The sequence below is a fragment of the Lepidochelys kempii genome, chromosome 2 (genome assembly GCF_965140265.1).
Source record: "Lepidochelys kempii isolate rLepKem1 chromosome 2, rLepKem1.hap2, whole genome shotgun sequence".
Classification (NCBI taxonomy): domain Eukaryota; kingdom Metazoa; phylum Chordata; order Testudines; family Cheloniidae; genus Lepidochelys; species Lepidochelys kempii.
Genome location: NC_133257.1, coordinates 66891081 through 66908491, shown reverse-complemented (window position 1 = coordinate 66908491; position 17411 = coordinate 66891081). Strand labels below are relative to the sequence as shown.

The 17411-nt window shown below is 43.6% G+C and overlaps 1 protein-coding gene across 1 annotated transcript in view; it reads left to right on the top strand.

The window, feature by feature from the left end:
- Window positions 1–5070, top strand: part of UBXN2B (UBX domain protein 2B) — a 28306-nt gene extending 23236 nt beyond the window's left edge. The window contains exon 9 of the mRNA XM_073331094.1: window positions 3356–5070. Within this exon, the coding sequence (XP_073187195.1) occupies window positions 3356–3518 (163 nt within the window). The 3' untranslated portion in view covers window positions 3519–5070. The remainder of the gene's footprint in view (window positions 1–3355) is intronic.
- The last annotated feature ends 12341 nt before the right edge of the window (window positions 5071–17411 follow it).

Genomic DNA, 17411 nt, shown 5'->3' with positions numbered 1-17411 from the left:
CATCTTGGCTGTCTTAAGATGACTTCTTGTTCTGTGTGTTGACACTACTTATGATGTCATCTGAAGTACTTTTGCTGACAGTTTTTAGATTGTGGGTGGTTGATAGGGTATTCAGCAGAAAACTTTTTGGTTTTGGAACACATTCCTGTCCCCAACCACCATTTTTCTGTCAGAGCTAGTCTGCTGACTTTCAGGGTACATCAAGGGTGTAGACATGGATCTGGTGTAGACATGGATCGTAGCTCACTCAGGCCCACCAGAATCAGAGTCTGTGTGAATGCCAAGTTTAAGTGAATTTATTAATGGGCTTTATTTTGGAACCATGCAACGTGAAGGTGGGAGCTCAGGTATTAGACATTGCCCTTCCATCAGAATTTGGGGCCCACCCAAATTTCGATACCTAGCTACACCACAGGGGTACAGTGTAATGCTTCTCTTTTTTCATTCAGATTTGGCCATGTCTGGGAAGTAGGGACAGCACTGATCACTCAGAATTGAAGCTGATTAAGGAACTGGCGTTAATTTAGCTTGGCTTTGTCATTACATGTGGGGTATTGGATTTTACTCAACTCTCAGTACTCAAACTGCTGAAAGAGTAAATTACGTTGAAAAATAAAAGGAGTTTATCTAGTGAACTCCTGTGCCACAACCTTCATTCTTCAAGATGTGTCCCCTATGGGTGCTCCGCTTCAGGTGCTCATGTGCCTTTCGAGCCCTTGATTGGAGATTTTCAGCTAGCAGTGTCCATTCAGCTCTTGCATGCGTCCTGTGCCTCCTTGTGCCGGACACCAAGGTTATATATGGGTGCACAGGCAAACTGCCCTTAGCTTTTTCTCAAGCACTTCAGCCTGAGACGGAGCCTTAGTGTATCTACATTGGCCATTCTGTTTTTCCTTAGTGTTAAGATACTTAGTTTAGCAGTTGGTAATGTTAGTGTGGTATATAGTTACAGCAAACACAACCAGCATCGAGGAAATGTTATTGAGAGCACAAATTAGGACTGGACATGTCATCAGAATGGAAGACCACCACCTCCCAAAACAGATCCTGTATGGGGAGCTGAGACAGGGCAAAACAAAGAAGTGTTATCCGTATGAGCGCTTCATAGATAACTTGAAATGCGGTCTGTTGTGGGCTGGGATCAATCTCAAAGAACTTGAGCAAACCGCTCAGAACAGGACTCACTGGTAGTCTCTGACAAGATTAGCATGCCATGGGTTTGAGCAGGATTGACCAAATTGTTTCCAGGCTGCATATGAAAGATGCCATAGAGCTGCATCGTCAAATATCATGGATACGGACTTCCTGCACCCTCAGTGCAGCCGACTCTGCATCAGGGTTTGGACTTCAGAGTCATATGCATGGCCATAGATGAGAATTGTAACAATATTGTCATCATTATCAGTGATGGACGACTACTATGGAGAGACTACTAGTAGTAGTAGTTATAGTTAGTTTCTGTGGATAGTGAGGGGGGATTGCTTTGTTCTCCTTACCCTTTTTTCCTTTGGGAGACTCATTTTTCCTGGCAGGACATGCCTGGCTCCCCAGGTTTCAAATGCTGCCTCTCCTAATGAGGCTAGTCTTGTAAACAATGGCCACTCTAAGTGTGTTCATTGCTTGGGGGAGTCCCATATCTCTCAGAAGTGCAACTTTTGCTTGACCTTTAAGTGTAGGCCAAGGAAGAACAGGGAGACCAAGCTAAGACTGTTCATGACAGAACACTCCTGCAGCCAGAACCAGGTCACAAGAAACCTCCCACCTCCAGAATGCCTGTCCTCAGACAGACCCAGAGCACGCTGGGGCAAGCTTCCCCCAAGGAAGGGAAGATTTTTGGAGGCTTCTGGGAAGGCTCCCAAAAAGAGAAGTGCAGACTCTCAATCCAAGGAGCCAGCACCAGAAAAGACCAAGTCTCCGCACCAAGTCTACGGTCTCCGAGGGTACTGTTGAGGCCAAAGACTCTTCTATGGGGACTGGTGGGGCTGTGAAGCACTGGAGCTCCAAGGAAAGAAGACACTGCTCTGGCAGGATGCCAGTATCCTTTACCCACAAGGAGAGCAGTCATGGGGCACTGTCGAGTTCAGCCCAGCAGTCAGTACCAATGCATCCGACCCAGCCAGCAGTGCCATTACTCCCCTTAGTCCAGCCATTGGTACTGATTCATTTTGTCCAGCCATCAGTGCCAGCACATTTGGCATGACCCCCTTCTTCACCTGGAGTGTAATCATCATCAGTACCGTTGGCTTTGGTGACCATGGCCTGGGCTACTGCTTCAGTACTGGATCCCTTCTCAGTATCACAGGCATTCCAGCACTCTAAGGACCTTACGTTATCTGATGGACCAGAGTCCCTGCTTCTTATGGGTACTAAGTGCCTTTCGGTACTGAGACACCAGTCTCTGGGCTACTGTCCTTTGGCACCGTAGGAATCTCCACCATTTTCAGTGGTGCCCCCCGACCCGATGGGATGACATAAAAAAGAAAGAGGGAGACTTTCAATCAGTCTCCTCTGTCTTGGTCAGGGGTTCACCAACCTGCCCCTTCAGGAATTCCTTTTTGGCTAGTCCCAGGGAGGATTGTATTGGTCATCAACAGTGGTGGAACCAACCCTGTATTCCAGCTTCATTTCCTTATCCATGTGGTCAGATCTGATACATCAGTAGGTTCTACAGTATCATCTTCAGTTCTGGACTCTGTTTTGAAGTTCCCTCCTCCTTCTGGGGATACTGTCCAGAAATCACCTGAAGTGGAGCACCGATAGGGACACTACTCGAAGAAGAAGAGGAGGTTATTCAACTTGTGCAGTAACTACAGTCTTCAAGATGTGTGTCCCCTTGGGTGCTCCAGTACCTGCCCTCCTTCCCCTGTGCTTCAAACTGTTCCTTGGGGGACAGTTGGGTAGAGAAGGACCTGAGGCCAGTTTGCCTGCACACACCTATATAGCCTTGGTGTCTGGCACAAGGAGGCATAGGCGAATGCACAGGCTAAACAGACACTGATAGCTGAAAATCTCTGATCAATGACTCAAGAGGCACCTGCACACCTGAAGTGGAGCACTTATAGAGGGAGACAGCTCAAGATTTTACAAGATGAGTAACTTTCTATTATATAAGACAAACCATACATCTACTCTTCTTTTCAGTCCTTGTATTCAGAAAGCAAGAATCCCTAGATTATCATCCTAATCTGGCGAATATAATCAAAATATAGGTATACAATCAAAAGTGCATTTGTAAATAGTGCATGCTGTATTTGCAGTATTCAAATTTTTTGCCTTTATTGGTGTTGGCAGCTGATTCCTGTATAAATTAAATCATTAGTAATTTTCAGTGTTTATATCATATTTATTTCAACAGGATTATGGATGTTCGAGATTTTATTATCCAGTCCCGTCCTGCATTTGCAGCATCTGACTTTGTTCTTGTGACTACATTTCCAAATAAAGAACTAACAGATGAAAGTCTGACACTACAAGAAGCAGATATACTTAACACTGTGATTCTTCAACAACTAAAGTAACCTTGCACCTGTCAGTCCAATATAGCTTTTGTGGATAGGTAATGTGCCAAACTGTCATACAAGGATGCTTCCAGTGGTGCGGAGGGAGGGAATCAAATCAACATCTTCTTTCACTTGCACAGATCAGTTTTGTTTTTATTTCTGTTCTGTGTTCCAACGATAGCATATTTGAATCAGATTTTAGAGTGATTTCTCACCAAATGTTTTTACAGTTTTAAAACTAAGCTTGTATAAATGGGTATGTTCCAAAACTCAGCAAGAACTAATAAGCTACTTGAGAAACACAGATATCACTTTATTATTCAGATATTTTTAGGGGAGAAAAGGAGTTTTTTCAGGGAGTCAGTGTCTTTTTACACACTTGGTAAGTCTTGCACTAAGGAAATGTTTTATGCTGCATTGACAAACAGCCTTTTGAAAACTTAACCCAGTAGGCTGAGATATGTTTACCTCCCTTAGCACATAGATTTTCAAGTATTCTTTGTAAGTTGACATGTTTACATGCCCTAATATGATTTTAAAATATTCTGTTTGTAGTGTTTTGTTGGTGCAGTATAATTACATAAAATAACCTATAAATATTTTTCCTGTAAATTATCCTATAACCGTCACTATGAATGGATCAGTAACAAAAGAAAAACAAATCTCAGCCTTTTCTGAATATATTTAATATTGTTCTCACTCATATTTAATATTTTTCTCACTTGTGCTCCAGGTGTAATTCTCATGTTGGAAAGAATTTACTTTAAATAGAAATGGTAGAGAGTAATAGCAACTAATGGACAAACAAAGCTCCATATTTTCCAAAGAATTGGCTTGATGATCACATTCAAACACGCGTGCAAGTGAGACCTATGCAGATATATAATTCCATGCACAAGCAGTTATTTAGGTGTTCAGATAACATGTGTGCACAAACACAAGACTTGTTTATGTAGTCATTTGAATGCACAAAAGAAGATGTGCAGTTGTGCATGCAGTTTTGCACCTGGACTTTAGCTCTTCATATTTGATATTTTGTCTAAAAGTGTTAAATTTTCAAAGTAGTACAATGGGAATTTAGTTATGCAATTTTCTTTATTCTCACTGGCAGCTGCGTGATTAAACCATGACAATTCTTTGAAAGTATATTCTTTTCAAAGAGTTTAATCCTTCATTCTGCTATGCAGATAGAAACAGCGTGAAATAGAAAATGGGTTCCTGTATTTATACAGCCACAGATATTATAAATCTGCATACCGTGAGTCAAAAGAGAGGATCAAATCTTAGATGAGGAGAATGGGCTGCCTCCCATGTGCCAGTATGTATAGAATGTTGTCTTTAATATTATTTCCCAAAAACTTGAAAACTTATTTCACTATACTTCGCTCATCCTTGGTCAGTAGAATTTATTTTAAGTTCTTACCTCAGAGTAGGCATTTCCAACTATAAGTAATTTTCAATCATTTGCAACCATTTAGGAAGTCAAATGTTTTGTAAGACAAATATCTGCATGATTTAAACAATCACAAATACATTGTGTGTGCTAATCAATAAAGAAAACATTTTAAGTTAAAAATGTCCCAGACAACTTTTTCATATTCTCTTATTTTTTACGCTGTGACAAACGAGTTGTTTGTGTGTTTTGCATGGTGAGTGTTGTGTATTTGGGGTGAGGGAGGAAGGAAATATATGTTTAAAACAATATACTAGACTTAAATACTTGGTAAATAAAATATAGATTTCCGAGTCAGAGTTCTGATGTGGATCTGAACCACTACAAAGTTTGGGCGTGTTTGGAATCAAGGATTAGCTTCACGTCCATACCTAATAAAATATAAGCAGTGCTCAGGTAATAACAAATTGAACAGTTTTAATGCCTAAGGAACTGTGGTTACATAAAAGAAATTGAACAACCCTGAAAAATGAGAATCTAAGACATCACTAACTACATGTTGTCACCCTTTCTTTATTTTAAATAGCCAGTGACCTTCTGATGTAAGAGCTTTGTAACATCTGGGTAAAAGTCTTTACTTTAAGATTAAAGCGCTCAGAGAAAATACAGCATGCATTTGTATTTATTAATATCTTTGGAGGTATTCAGGCAGCGTTTTTTAAACTTTTTGAGCTGAGCGCACCGCCCCCCCCCCCCACTTTGAGTTACAATTTGGGGTTGTGCCCCCCCAACCCAGGCAAAAATAGACCCAATACCTGCCACTCCCCCCTCAGGTTTTCAGGGTTGGGGAAGGTGCATGCAATGGTCTCTGGGGCCAGAGCCAGTGCTGGGTGTGGCCACAGCGGATGTGGCCCTGACCCACAGGCTGGATGGCCTGCTGAGGTAAGTCAAGGGGTAGAGATTGTACTCCCTCCCCATGCTCCACTGCACAAGGTAGGCATTGCCACTCACACCCTCCTCCCCAAATGTTCCTCCATGCCCCCCTGTGACAGAGTATACCAGACCCTCTGAGGCCCCCTGCTGAAGGCCTCACAGCCCTGCCACACCCCACTGCAGAAAAGGGCCCAGAAACTGCCTAGAGTGTTTGTTTGGGACACAGCCAATCAGAGCCCAGCAGGTCAGTATAAGAGGAGCTGCAGGACTAGAGTAAGGCCAGTTCCTTGCTGGAGCTGGAGGAGCATGGATGGTGTGTGGCTGGCTGGCTGAGGGACCTGCAGGACCTTGGATGAGGCAGTGCTGCCAGAAGCTGGTGAGAGTGAGGAGCTCCGAGAGGGTTGCTGGGACTCCATCGGGACGAGGCCCTGAGGTAAAGGTGAAGATGCGCGGAGAAGTGGCCCAGGGAACTAGAGCAGCAGCACGACTAGTACCGCTCTATCCCAGAGCTGGGCAACTTGAGGGAGATGTTACAGAGAGCACAGAGATACATCCCTGTAGGACTTGTACCCCAGAAGGGATTTTGCTTTGCTTTCACAGACCAACTGTGTGAGACTGCTGGAGGGCTGAGTCACTGAAGACTCATGCACTTGGCCAAGGGGGTGCGTGTCCTGTTACACACCCCTTGGAGGGCCACGCGTCAGTTTAAAAACTTCTGTATTTGGGAATAACATCATCTTCCCCCACCCTATGGGAGCTGTGTGCCATACCTGGAAGCCACAGAACCTTTACTAAACACCTGCATTTTCAAAAGCTTGTATGGGCATAAATAGCCATTTAGCCAGCTATCTCTGGATAACAATTAGAGTTGGTTGGCCAGCACATTTACACTGCAGGTAGCTGCTCTTGACTAAGTTGTCTGGGTGCCCAGCAAGTTGAGTACTGTAATGATGGATGTTCAAGAATGGCCTGGGTAAGGGCTGCCAAGGCACTGGGTTTCATCCCATGTACTCTCTATTGAAATTGTATCTGAAGTATAACTAAGTAAAGGGTCACAGGTTAAGGTGTTCAAGCAGCTGTGTCTCACTGGCTGCTTTGCAGTATTGACACACTTAAAGCAGACAGTGCATGGAGTAGGGATCCACACAGACATGCAGCTGAGAGTAGCTATAAATACTATAGAGATAGGTGGTGGAGTCAGGCAGGGATCAGAATAAGTGGGGGAGGAGTGAAAATGGTGGGGAGCTCACATACTGGTGCTTTGGGGGTGGGTATAGAGAGTACAGCATCAGGGAGCAAGGTTGCATTGCAACACATCATTGTGCTTGGACTTCTGTATGCTAGGAGGTAAATAAAGGAAAGGAGTCTGACAAGGGGGAGAATAAGGTGGATAGGAGGAGATGCTTTTACCCCTAAAGCCAGGTCTAAGACCCTCTGAGGGTCTTCCTTGATCTCAGTGTGATATGGGTAGAGGCTCATCTTTCAGGCCACTGTGCATCTTAGATCTGAACCACAATATTCAACCACATCTCTCTGTGTTTTCTCTCTCTCTCTCTCTCTCCAAAGAGTTTATTGGAGCAGGACACTAATACTTAATCTGCTACAACAAGCATTTCCCAGTGAGGATATCTATTCTGGGTGTTTGGGCTTTCTTTTGGCCCCGCTTACACCTGTAGGGGGTGGGATCGTCTACCCGTGGACATTCAGGTAATGTGTGGGCACACTTGGAAATTTTACTGCTAAACATCTGTGAAGTCCCCTGCACACCACACCTTGATTCTCTTTACCCTGGCCCCTATCATGTGTGCAGCCCAGACACTGGCTAGCAGTGTGCTCAGCAACATCTAGTCATAGGTGCCAAGCTGCTAAGGAATCCAACCCCCTTTATTATTAGTTTCATACTTTTGCTCTGAAAGACATTTGGTCTCCCCTCAAGCATGCCTGCTATTCAGTGAACCTTGTGATCAGCAAGTAGAAACCATGCAGCTGTACAATAGGCCACTGTACATGCTCTTTATATACAGTGTGACAAAGTTCTTCCTCTGCCTTGGTGGGTCCTGTGCTTTTTGGCAGATTTGCTCATCTCAGAGGTTCACAGCAGCCCTCAGTTTGGCTGCTTCTGCTAGAGGCTTGAACCTGCCGTTCACTCAGCTAACCTCATCACTGGCCAGCATGGGGGAAAATAGAGAACAATCTTCAGTCTCTCTGTTGCCCTACCTAGTGGATCAGGGACAGGCCAGATCCCTTTCCAAATTAGACCTTCCCTTCTGATGTTGCTCACAGATCAAGTCAACTCCTGTGTCCGATCAGGAATTGGGGGGAACCCAGGCCCACCCTCTATACCAGGTTCCAGCCTAGGGCCCTGTGGATAGCCGCTGTCTACATCTCCTGTATCAGCTGCATGACAGCTACAACTCCCTGGGCTACTTCCCACGGCCTCCCCCCAGCGCCTTCTTTATCCTCACCGCAGGATCTTCCTCCTGAAGCCTGATCACACTTGTACTCCTCACTCCCCATGTGAGGTCCTTTTTAAACCAGGTTAAATTAGTCTGCCTGCCATAATTGATTCTAGTATTTTCTTAATTGGCTCCAGGTGTCTTAATTAGCTTGCCTGTCTTAATTGGTTCTAGCAGGTTCCTGATTTCTGTTCCCTGAGTGACCAGAACGGGCTGCACTAGAGAAAATTATTCATTCAGTGGCCAGTATATTTGCCTTCTACCAGACTCTTGTACCCCACTGGTCTGGGTCTGTCACAGCAGCTTACAAAGGGTGGGGACAGGAGGCAGCCAAGTGCAAGGATGTTACAGCAGCAGTTGTATACATACAGGTGATGGGCAGAATGGGAGTTTTGTCAATGTAATTGCTTATGTAGCTCTTATTCATGAATCTAGGAAGCTGACGTATAAACACTTCAGTTAGCTGGAGCCACCACGATGTCCGATTTGCGTAGTTTTACAGACCATATAGTCTGTCCAGCAGACTCCCACCCTGTTCCCATTGGCTAGTTAAGCATGCCAGTCCCCAACAAAAGCATACTGTTCCTTAGCCAGACATGAGTAACTGAACAGCAGAGGAGTAGGTTGACAGGCTAATTAAAATATACCATAAAGCTCTTTGAAATACAGCAATAACTTAGTAGTTTATTTGCTCAGTGCCAAAGGTTTTACAAAACTGTATTTCTGTAGCTTTCAGCAAAATTCTGAAACTTCATGATGGGAAGGCGATTAAGCTAAATTTTTAAGGGCTGAAAATGTTAAATGATCTTGTCATGTAGCTTCTGCTGGTAAAGGGGTTTACAGCCCCAATCCAACTTCCACAAAAGTAAACAGGAGTTTTCCTCCTGTTTTATGAGTCTGACATAATGCCAACTAAAGTCAATCTTAATTTTATCAAGGATTAGGTCCCATCTGCAGAATCTCACTTTCTCAACCTTGCCTGTTATAGCAACCAGACCCTCTACATACGCGAGGGAAAACCTTGGCTGAAAGAAGCTCCTTTGAGTTATTTTAAAGGATGGCTGCCCAAAACATTTTTCAAATTTAATTTAAAAAGCATTTTTGGCATTGTTGGATGGCAATATACCCTGTTAGATACATTTTGTACTCCAGACTATCCAGTGCTGGTTTTACACCCTGTTACAGCTCACTTGACAGCTGATACTTAATTTTGTTTTAGTTAATCCGGTAAATCTGGACTTTGATCCCCACTGGTGTGTAAGCAGGGCAAGAGCTTTGTTGATATAGTACTAATATTACTGATATAGTGCTTATATTTCCGTTGTTGCAGATCTAAGCAAACCCTGTTCTGAGATCTGAGCCTTAGAGGTGATGAGGAAAGCTCTGCTTGGTTTTATCCCTTCTTGTAAAACTTTGTAGACTACATTAAAAAGGTAAGTAAATAGCTGGTCAGATCTGTATATTTTATTTATACATATATAAAATATGGGTGTGGCCACATTTGTCAGGAAACAAATTTGAGAGGATTTTGAACACAATACAGATAAGATATTTCAAGAGAAGTTTTACTTTCCAAATCTTTTCTCCATTCCACACTGACTATTTCTTTTGTTATACAGCCAAATATTTTCTGGTGGATATTCAGCTATACCTGACTTGCTGAACAGGCTCAATATTCATGCTGTCTCCATAGATGTTGATCCTGCAAACACTTATGCACACACAAAAGTTGACATACATGAGTAGTTCCATTAAAATGGATGGGACCACTTCCATGCATAAATCAGGCATGTTTGCAGGACTTGGAGCTTGGATTGTCACCTGTATGGCCCAGCACCTCAAAGTTATTTAGGTGCTTAACTCCCATTGATATCCTTGAAGACCTGGTCCTTTCTACAGGTCTTTGTATGTGTTTGTACACTAGCTAGCACAGTGGCTCTGCTGTTCTAATTGGGACCTCTGGATGCTAATAAAATATAATTATTAAACAATACAGTTTGCTAAATTTTTTATTTAGTTTCTCCATCTGTAGCTGTTAATGGGCAAGCAAAATTAGCCAACAACAGTGTATATTATACTCCAAGAGCTATCTCTGTGATGCTCTCCAATAAACCCGAATGTTTGTTCATTTGCTTTATTCATTTGTTTTTTTTTTTTTACTCTTTTCTGAAGTGATCATTTAGCTCAGCCCATAAAAATTCAGAAAATGCCAACCTGGCAAGGTCTGTTTGCCTTAAAGCCTATACAGGCAGCTATTACCCAATCTACTGCGCAAGCAGAGCAGGTAGAGGTGACCTGGTGTAAGTGATTTCCAAATGACCTTCAGTAGTGGCCAAGGCCAATTACAAACAAGTTTCATTTTAGGACTTTTCCTAGAACTGTGGCATATGGAGTAGAGTTCTTAAAGCCCCATCTGCTGCAAACTCAGATACTCTAACTGAATAGTCTCTGAAAAGTACAGTAATTAAACCCTCATTAAATGTTGCTGCGATAGAGGTCTAACTCTATCATAGAGAAGTAGATTGTATTTTACGAGTACTGAAATCTATTTTTATGCAGAGTATTTACAGATAACCTTTCCCATATAATAACATGACATTCCATTCAGTAATACTGTTTCTTGTACTGCATTCTGTATGAATGTATGTTGTATTTCTGTTTAAGGCAAACAAAACAGTATGCTGGTTTTGTAATAAAACTCTCAACCAGGCAAAATAAAACTGGATTAGAGTTTTGTTTCTAAAGTAGGGCAGGATTTGCCAAGGCTTGTGCATGTGTTGTTGAAGTTTGGCTAGTTGTCATGCACATTGGGGCTGATTTATGGCTTTGGTTCAAAAACAGTCAAAATTTGGCTGTTTAGGCTGATTTTGCTTTGCTTTGAGTTCATCTGTGTGATGGAGCGTCTGGGTTCTATCAATAATTTATACTTCACAGCAAGGGAAAAGTGATGGAGCCTGGATAAACTGGAGACAGCCAGACCAAATGAACTGCGCAAGGCTGTACTTGAGTTTGGTGGTTAAGCATTTGAAAGACCGCCATTAGCACCATTAAAGTGTCCTCTGATCCTCAGTGGCACATCCCCTAGACAATGCAACTGCTCACCAACTCCTATATTCTGTGTATCTAGCTGGAGAAAACTGGTCTAGGTTAGGGGGGGATTCTCTCTCCAGAATCAGCTATGCAAGGCTTTCAGTTTTGACCAGGGTTGGGTCACAGATAGGACCTGCTTTCATGTTCTATTTTCCTTTCTTCTCTTTTAATGAAGCTAAGGGATGTGGTATATTATGTGAATAATTTCTTTTATTTTGATCTGCTTCTCTTTATCTAATAAATCTTTTTAAACAAGTGACTGTTGTGTGGGTGTTTCACATAATCCATCCCCAGAGAGAGCAAAGTCTTTTAACCACTAAGGGGAGGTAGAGAAAGTAAAAGATGTGCCTGGAACCTAACCCTCTCACTTCACTCATTCTTGGTCCAAACAGCATGAAAACCAATGGCATCTCCAAGTGAAGTGGGTTGCAAAAGGCTACAGTGGGTATTAGAGATAAGGAGGGGGCTTTTACAGACCCAAAAGGGAGACATGAGTTAGCATAGAAGCAGTTGGCAATCAGGCCTTCCCATAATGGATCAGAGCTGTGAGCCCACCCCCTGCACTGACACAAGTGGAGCTTGGGCAGTCATGGCTAGTGGTTGGAGCAGTGGCAGTAAGAACTCAGGAACAGCATCTGTTCCGAGCTGGAATCAGGAACAAGGAGTCTGAGAGCAAGCCAAGAGGCAGGTCCATTGCTATGCTTGGCAGGGAGTCCACCTTGTTGTACAGACAATTCCTGGAACTCCTCCTGGGCTTAAGTAGAGTGCCTGGACCTAAGAGAGACCACAAGGGAAGCTGTCAGTCCAGCCTTCTGAGGCAGTCCATCCTGTGGTGTTTATCTCCACAGGGTCTATGTGGTAATGCATGCAACCCTACCTTGGCCACTGGATAGCGACATGGAGGGGTGAGCCATCCCGCAGACCCTGGTTCTCCCTCTAGAACCTCACATCACCCTTCCCCCTTTCAGGGGCACCCCTAAAGCCCTGCTGAACCAGGCTTGTATGAGTCGTTTTTATGAAAGGCATCCACAAGGTCAGATGTTTGGATATGGGCAGCTGGTTCCCAGGACCATTCTTCAGGGCTGTAACCTCACCAGTCAATGAGATACCATAGAATCAGAGACGTGTAGGACTGGAAAGAACCTCAATAGGTTATCTAGTCCAGTCCCCTGCACTCAAGGTAGGACTACATAATAACTAGGCGATTCCTGACAGGTGTTTGTCTAACCTGTTCTTAAAAAGCTCCAGTGACAGAAATTCCACAATCTCTCTAGGCAATTTGTTCCAGTGCTTAACTACCATGACAGGAGGTTTTCCTAATGTCCAACCTAAAGCTCCCTTGCTGCAATTTAAGTCCATTGTTTCTTGTCCTATCGTCAGAGGTTAAGAAGAACAATTTTGCTCCCTCCTCCTTGTAACAACCTGTTATGTCCTTGAAAACTGTTATGTCCCCACTTGGTCTTTTCTTCTCCAGACTAAACAAACCCAATTTTTTCAATCTTCCCTCAGAGGTCATGTTTTCTAGAACTTTAATAATTTGTTTTGCTCTCCTCTGGACTTTTTCCAATTTGTCCACATCTTTCCTGAAATGTTGTGCCCAGAACTGGACACAATACTCCAGCTGAGGCCTTATCAGGGTAAACACCTAGAAGATAATAAGGTGATAAGTAACAGGCAGCATGAATTAGTCAAGAACAAATCATGTCAAACCTGACAAATTCATGCTGACTGTTACTTATCACCTTATTATCTTCTAGGTGTTTGCAAAATGGATTGCTTGATTATTTGCTCCATTATCTTTCTGGGTACTGAAGTTAAGTTGACTGGTCTGTAATTCCCTGGGTTGTCCTTATTCCCCTTTTTATAGCTGGGCATATATTGTCTCTCTTTCAGTCTTCTGGAATCTCTCCCATCTTCTATGAGTTTTCGAAGATAATCACTAATGGCTCCGATATCTCCTCAGTCAGCTCCTTGAGTATTCTAGGATGTATTTCACCAGGTCCTGCCGACTTGAAGACATCTAACTTGTCTAAGTAATTTTTAACTTGTTCTTTCCCTATTTTATCCTCAGATCCTACCAAGGAGCGTATTTATGCCTTTTGCGCCCCTAAGCACAGCATCTTCAGCACCCTTCCTGCCTATAGCTGATCTTCATGTTTTCCATAAAAAATTAAACTTTTAACCCACTTTTAACTTTTAGGTGCTCCTAGAACACTGGCATCCCTAGGCACGTGCCTACTGTACCTGGAAATCTGGCCCTGATCCACCTCATTTTCACTGGCGTTAACTATGTTAGACATCCAATTACCACTAACCTTTTTGGTGAAAACTGAAACAAAAACGTCATTTAGTACTTCTGTTATTGTCTTTCCCTCCTCATTGAGTAATGGGCCTACCCTGACCTTGGTCTTCCTTTTGCTTCTAATGTATTTGTAGAATGTTTGCTTGCTACCCTATATGTCTATAACTAGTTTAGCTTCTTTTGTGCCTTGGCCTATCTAATTTTGTCCCTACATGCTTGTGGTGTTTATATTCATCCTTTATAATTTGATCTAGTTTCTACTTTTTTGTAGGGCTCTTTTTTTGAGTTTCAGATCATTGAATGGTTTCAGAGTAACAGCCGTGTTAGTCTGTATTCGCAAAAAGAAAAGTACTCCAGATCATTGAATATCTCTTGGTTACACTAGAGTGGTCTCTTGCCACACTTCCTAGCTTTCCTACGCAGTGGGATAGTTTGCTCTTGTGCCCTTAATAATGTCTCTTTGAAAAACTTCCAGCTCTCTCAAACTGTTTTTCCTCTTAAACTTGCTTCCCATAAAATCTTACCTACCAAGTCCCTGTGTTTGCTGAAGTCTGCCCTCTTGAAATCCATTATCTTTATTCTGCTCTTTTCCCTTCTACCATTCCATAGAATCATCCTTAAATCACTTTCACCCAAGCTGCCTTCCAATTCTCAACTAGTTCCTCTCTATTTGTGAAAATCAAATCTAGAACAGCTTCTTCCTTCTGTTGACAGATAGCATGGCCCAAGGAACTGGTGGTTTTGTTTACGGGATGGCCTATCTGTGCACAGGTGTTGTGGCAAGGCACACCTTTGGACTACTGAAAGTGTTGGTCTCTCCCTTCAGCAACAGTCTGCATATCACTTGCAGGCTGTGTTTGCTTCCTCAAAGAGGCATGGTAAATCTGTTGAATCCAGTCAGTGGCTGCTAAGTTTGGGGAAGTAGCACATAATGCTGGGTGGAACCCATAATTGGCCACCAAATATATATATATTGGCCCAGTGGAGTTATGGTCAGTGTTATATGTGCATTCCATGTAGGGCAGGAGTACAGACCAGTTGATCTGGTGGTAAATGATGAAGCATTGTAGGTATTTGTTGTAATATTTGGCTTACCCTGGCCATCTGTCTGTGGGTGGTATGCTGAAGAGGTGGAAACGCAGACTCCAAAGAGCAGGAAAGTTTCATGCCGAAAGCATAAGATGAACTGTGGGTCTCAGTCCTAAGTAACATGGTCCAGGAGCCCATGAAGGCAGATCACATGTTTCTCTGGATGCTGAGCTGTTTCTTCAGAGAAAGGTAGGTGGATGCAGGGGATGAAGTGTGCCATCTTGGTAAGTTGGTCCACAACAGTCAGGATTACTGTGAGGCCACTGGTTTCAGGGAGTTTGACAATGAATGATGACATCCAGGGCCTTGGCAGGGTCTCTAGGGGCAGGAGAAGGCCAAGCAGTTTGTGGTATTGTGTCTTGGAGTGGATGCACAAGTCACAGGAGTCAATGTAAGTCTGTATTATGGCTTGTGGCTTGCATGTGAGGCCACCAGAAGAAATGGAAGGCTAAGCAATAGGTTTTAAGATGACCAAAAATGCTCCACTTGGAGTGTCATGGTACAGACGCATCACCACTGTCCGGGGAAGTCCCAATGGGACATATATGCATCCAGTCACATATATTATCCTATCCTGCATAGAGTGTTGTCCCTTTCCCCCTGCTCTTAGCTCTTCAGGAGATATCCCCTTCCTTGAGGCCAGACAGTTTAAGGTGATTAGATCTTGCTGAATGATGGTATTCAGGAAATATTGGGGCTTGACAATGTAGGGCAGCTTCTGGCTAGGCTTTTTCTGGGCCTACGTGATATTCCCCCTTTTGGGATAGTGCCTCGGCCTTACCATTTTGTCCCCCAGGAGATAGGTAATGATAAAGTTGAAGTGTGAGAAGAATGTAACCCACCTGAGTTGTCTCTGGTTCAGTACTTTGGCCTTGCGTAGATGTCAAGGTTTTTGTGGTCAGTATAGACCTGTTCTGGACATGGGGTTCCTTTGAGGTAGTGACACCACTCTTCAAAAGCGTCTTTTATTGCCTGGAGTTCTGCATCCAAGATCTCATAATCTTGCTCTGTGGCAGTGAGTCTCCTGGAGTAGTAGGTGCACGGGTGTAGTAACTGTTGGGGACCGTGCCTCTGAGAGAGCACTGCCTCAATTGCCATGTTGGATGCATCAACTCACACATGTGGATGTACTAGGGCAGTGATGAAGGTAAGTTTGAGTTGTGCAAAATGTTTTGCTTCAGGGGCTCGATAAATCTTCCATTTTTATGGAGGAAGGTGGTCATAGGTGCTATTTGCCCAAAGTCTGTGATAAAACACTGATAGAAATTGATGAAGCCAAAGAAGTGTTGGAGGTCTCAGGTGCACTACAGCATTGCCCAGTTGTGAATGGCCTCCACCTTTTTCTGATCCATCTCAATACTTTCTGTGGAGGTAGGATAAACCCTAGGAATTCTTTGGAGGTTTGGTCAAAAACGCACTTCTCCAACTTCACATTCAGGTTGCATTGTTGCAATCTCTCTAGGATGGTTCTAACATGGTGAGTATGCTGCTTCTTCAGAAGATGGGATCATGATCCATGCCTAGAGTGAAGTGTTTTCTTTGTGTAAGCAGGCCACTTGTTTCGAAGGCCCTGATTCTCAGCCACAGTTGTGCCACCTGAGCCTGCAGCGCACGGTTTTCAGCCTGGAGGTGGGCAACCCACTCCTGTAGTTCTGTTGCCCTTTGGAATACCCTGGTTAGTGGGAAGCCTGTTGCTTTCATTCCCCCAATTGGGGCCATTTCTGTGTGGGAGGTTAGGTGTGGGTCTATCCACACTGTCACTACTGGAGCTTGGGAGGTCAGACCTAGTGATCAGAGTGGTAGCAGTAAGAAACCGGAAACAGATCTGAAGTCGGGAAGCAGGTGTTAGAATCAAGTGTCAGACCTGGAGTCAGGAACCAGGCATTAGAGCTGGAGTCAGGAACCAAGAATCAGAGCTGGAGTCAGCACAAGGGGTCAGGAGTCTAAGAGTGATTCAAGAGGCAGGACCATTGCTACACAGGGCCAGCCCACAACATTTTGGCACCTGAGGTGGGGAGCTCAAATGACGCCCCCATGTCCCTTCACTTGGGCCAAAACTTTAAAAGGTCTCAATTCTGCCTTCTTCCTGTTCTACTCGTCTCGTGGTACTGCTCTGCTACCTACCCCAATAAAGGAGAACTAACAACTAAAAATGCATTGTTCAAAAATTTTAAGTAACACTTACATTTGCTGTTTAGGCGTTTGAAAGTTAACTTTTCTTGTCTGCATAGTAAACACTGGCATTTTTATCTGCTTGAATATCAAAGTGGTGCTTTCTATGCATTCTTGGTTGCAAAGATTTGAACTGCTTCCTGCTGAAGGTCCACAGTCTGGGCCAGCTCATGCTCTATTGAGATGGTTGCAAGGCCAACCAGCCTCTCCTGTGTCATTGTGGAGCGCAGATGTGTTTTTATTAACTTCAGCTTGGAGAAGCTGCGTTCTCCACTGGCAACTGTTACAGGAAGTGTTAGAAGTATGTGTGGAGCAACAAAAGCATTTGGAAAGAGGGTGGTCATCTTATCTGTGCACATATATTCCCCCAGAACAGCCTTTGGAGTTGATCCTGCTGAAATGTATCTTCTAAATCAGTCGCATCAAAATCGCGCATGTCATCATGTGTCAGCACTGTCTCTAGTGCCCTGCATTGC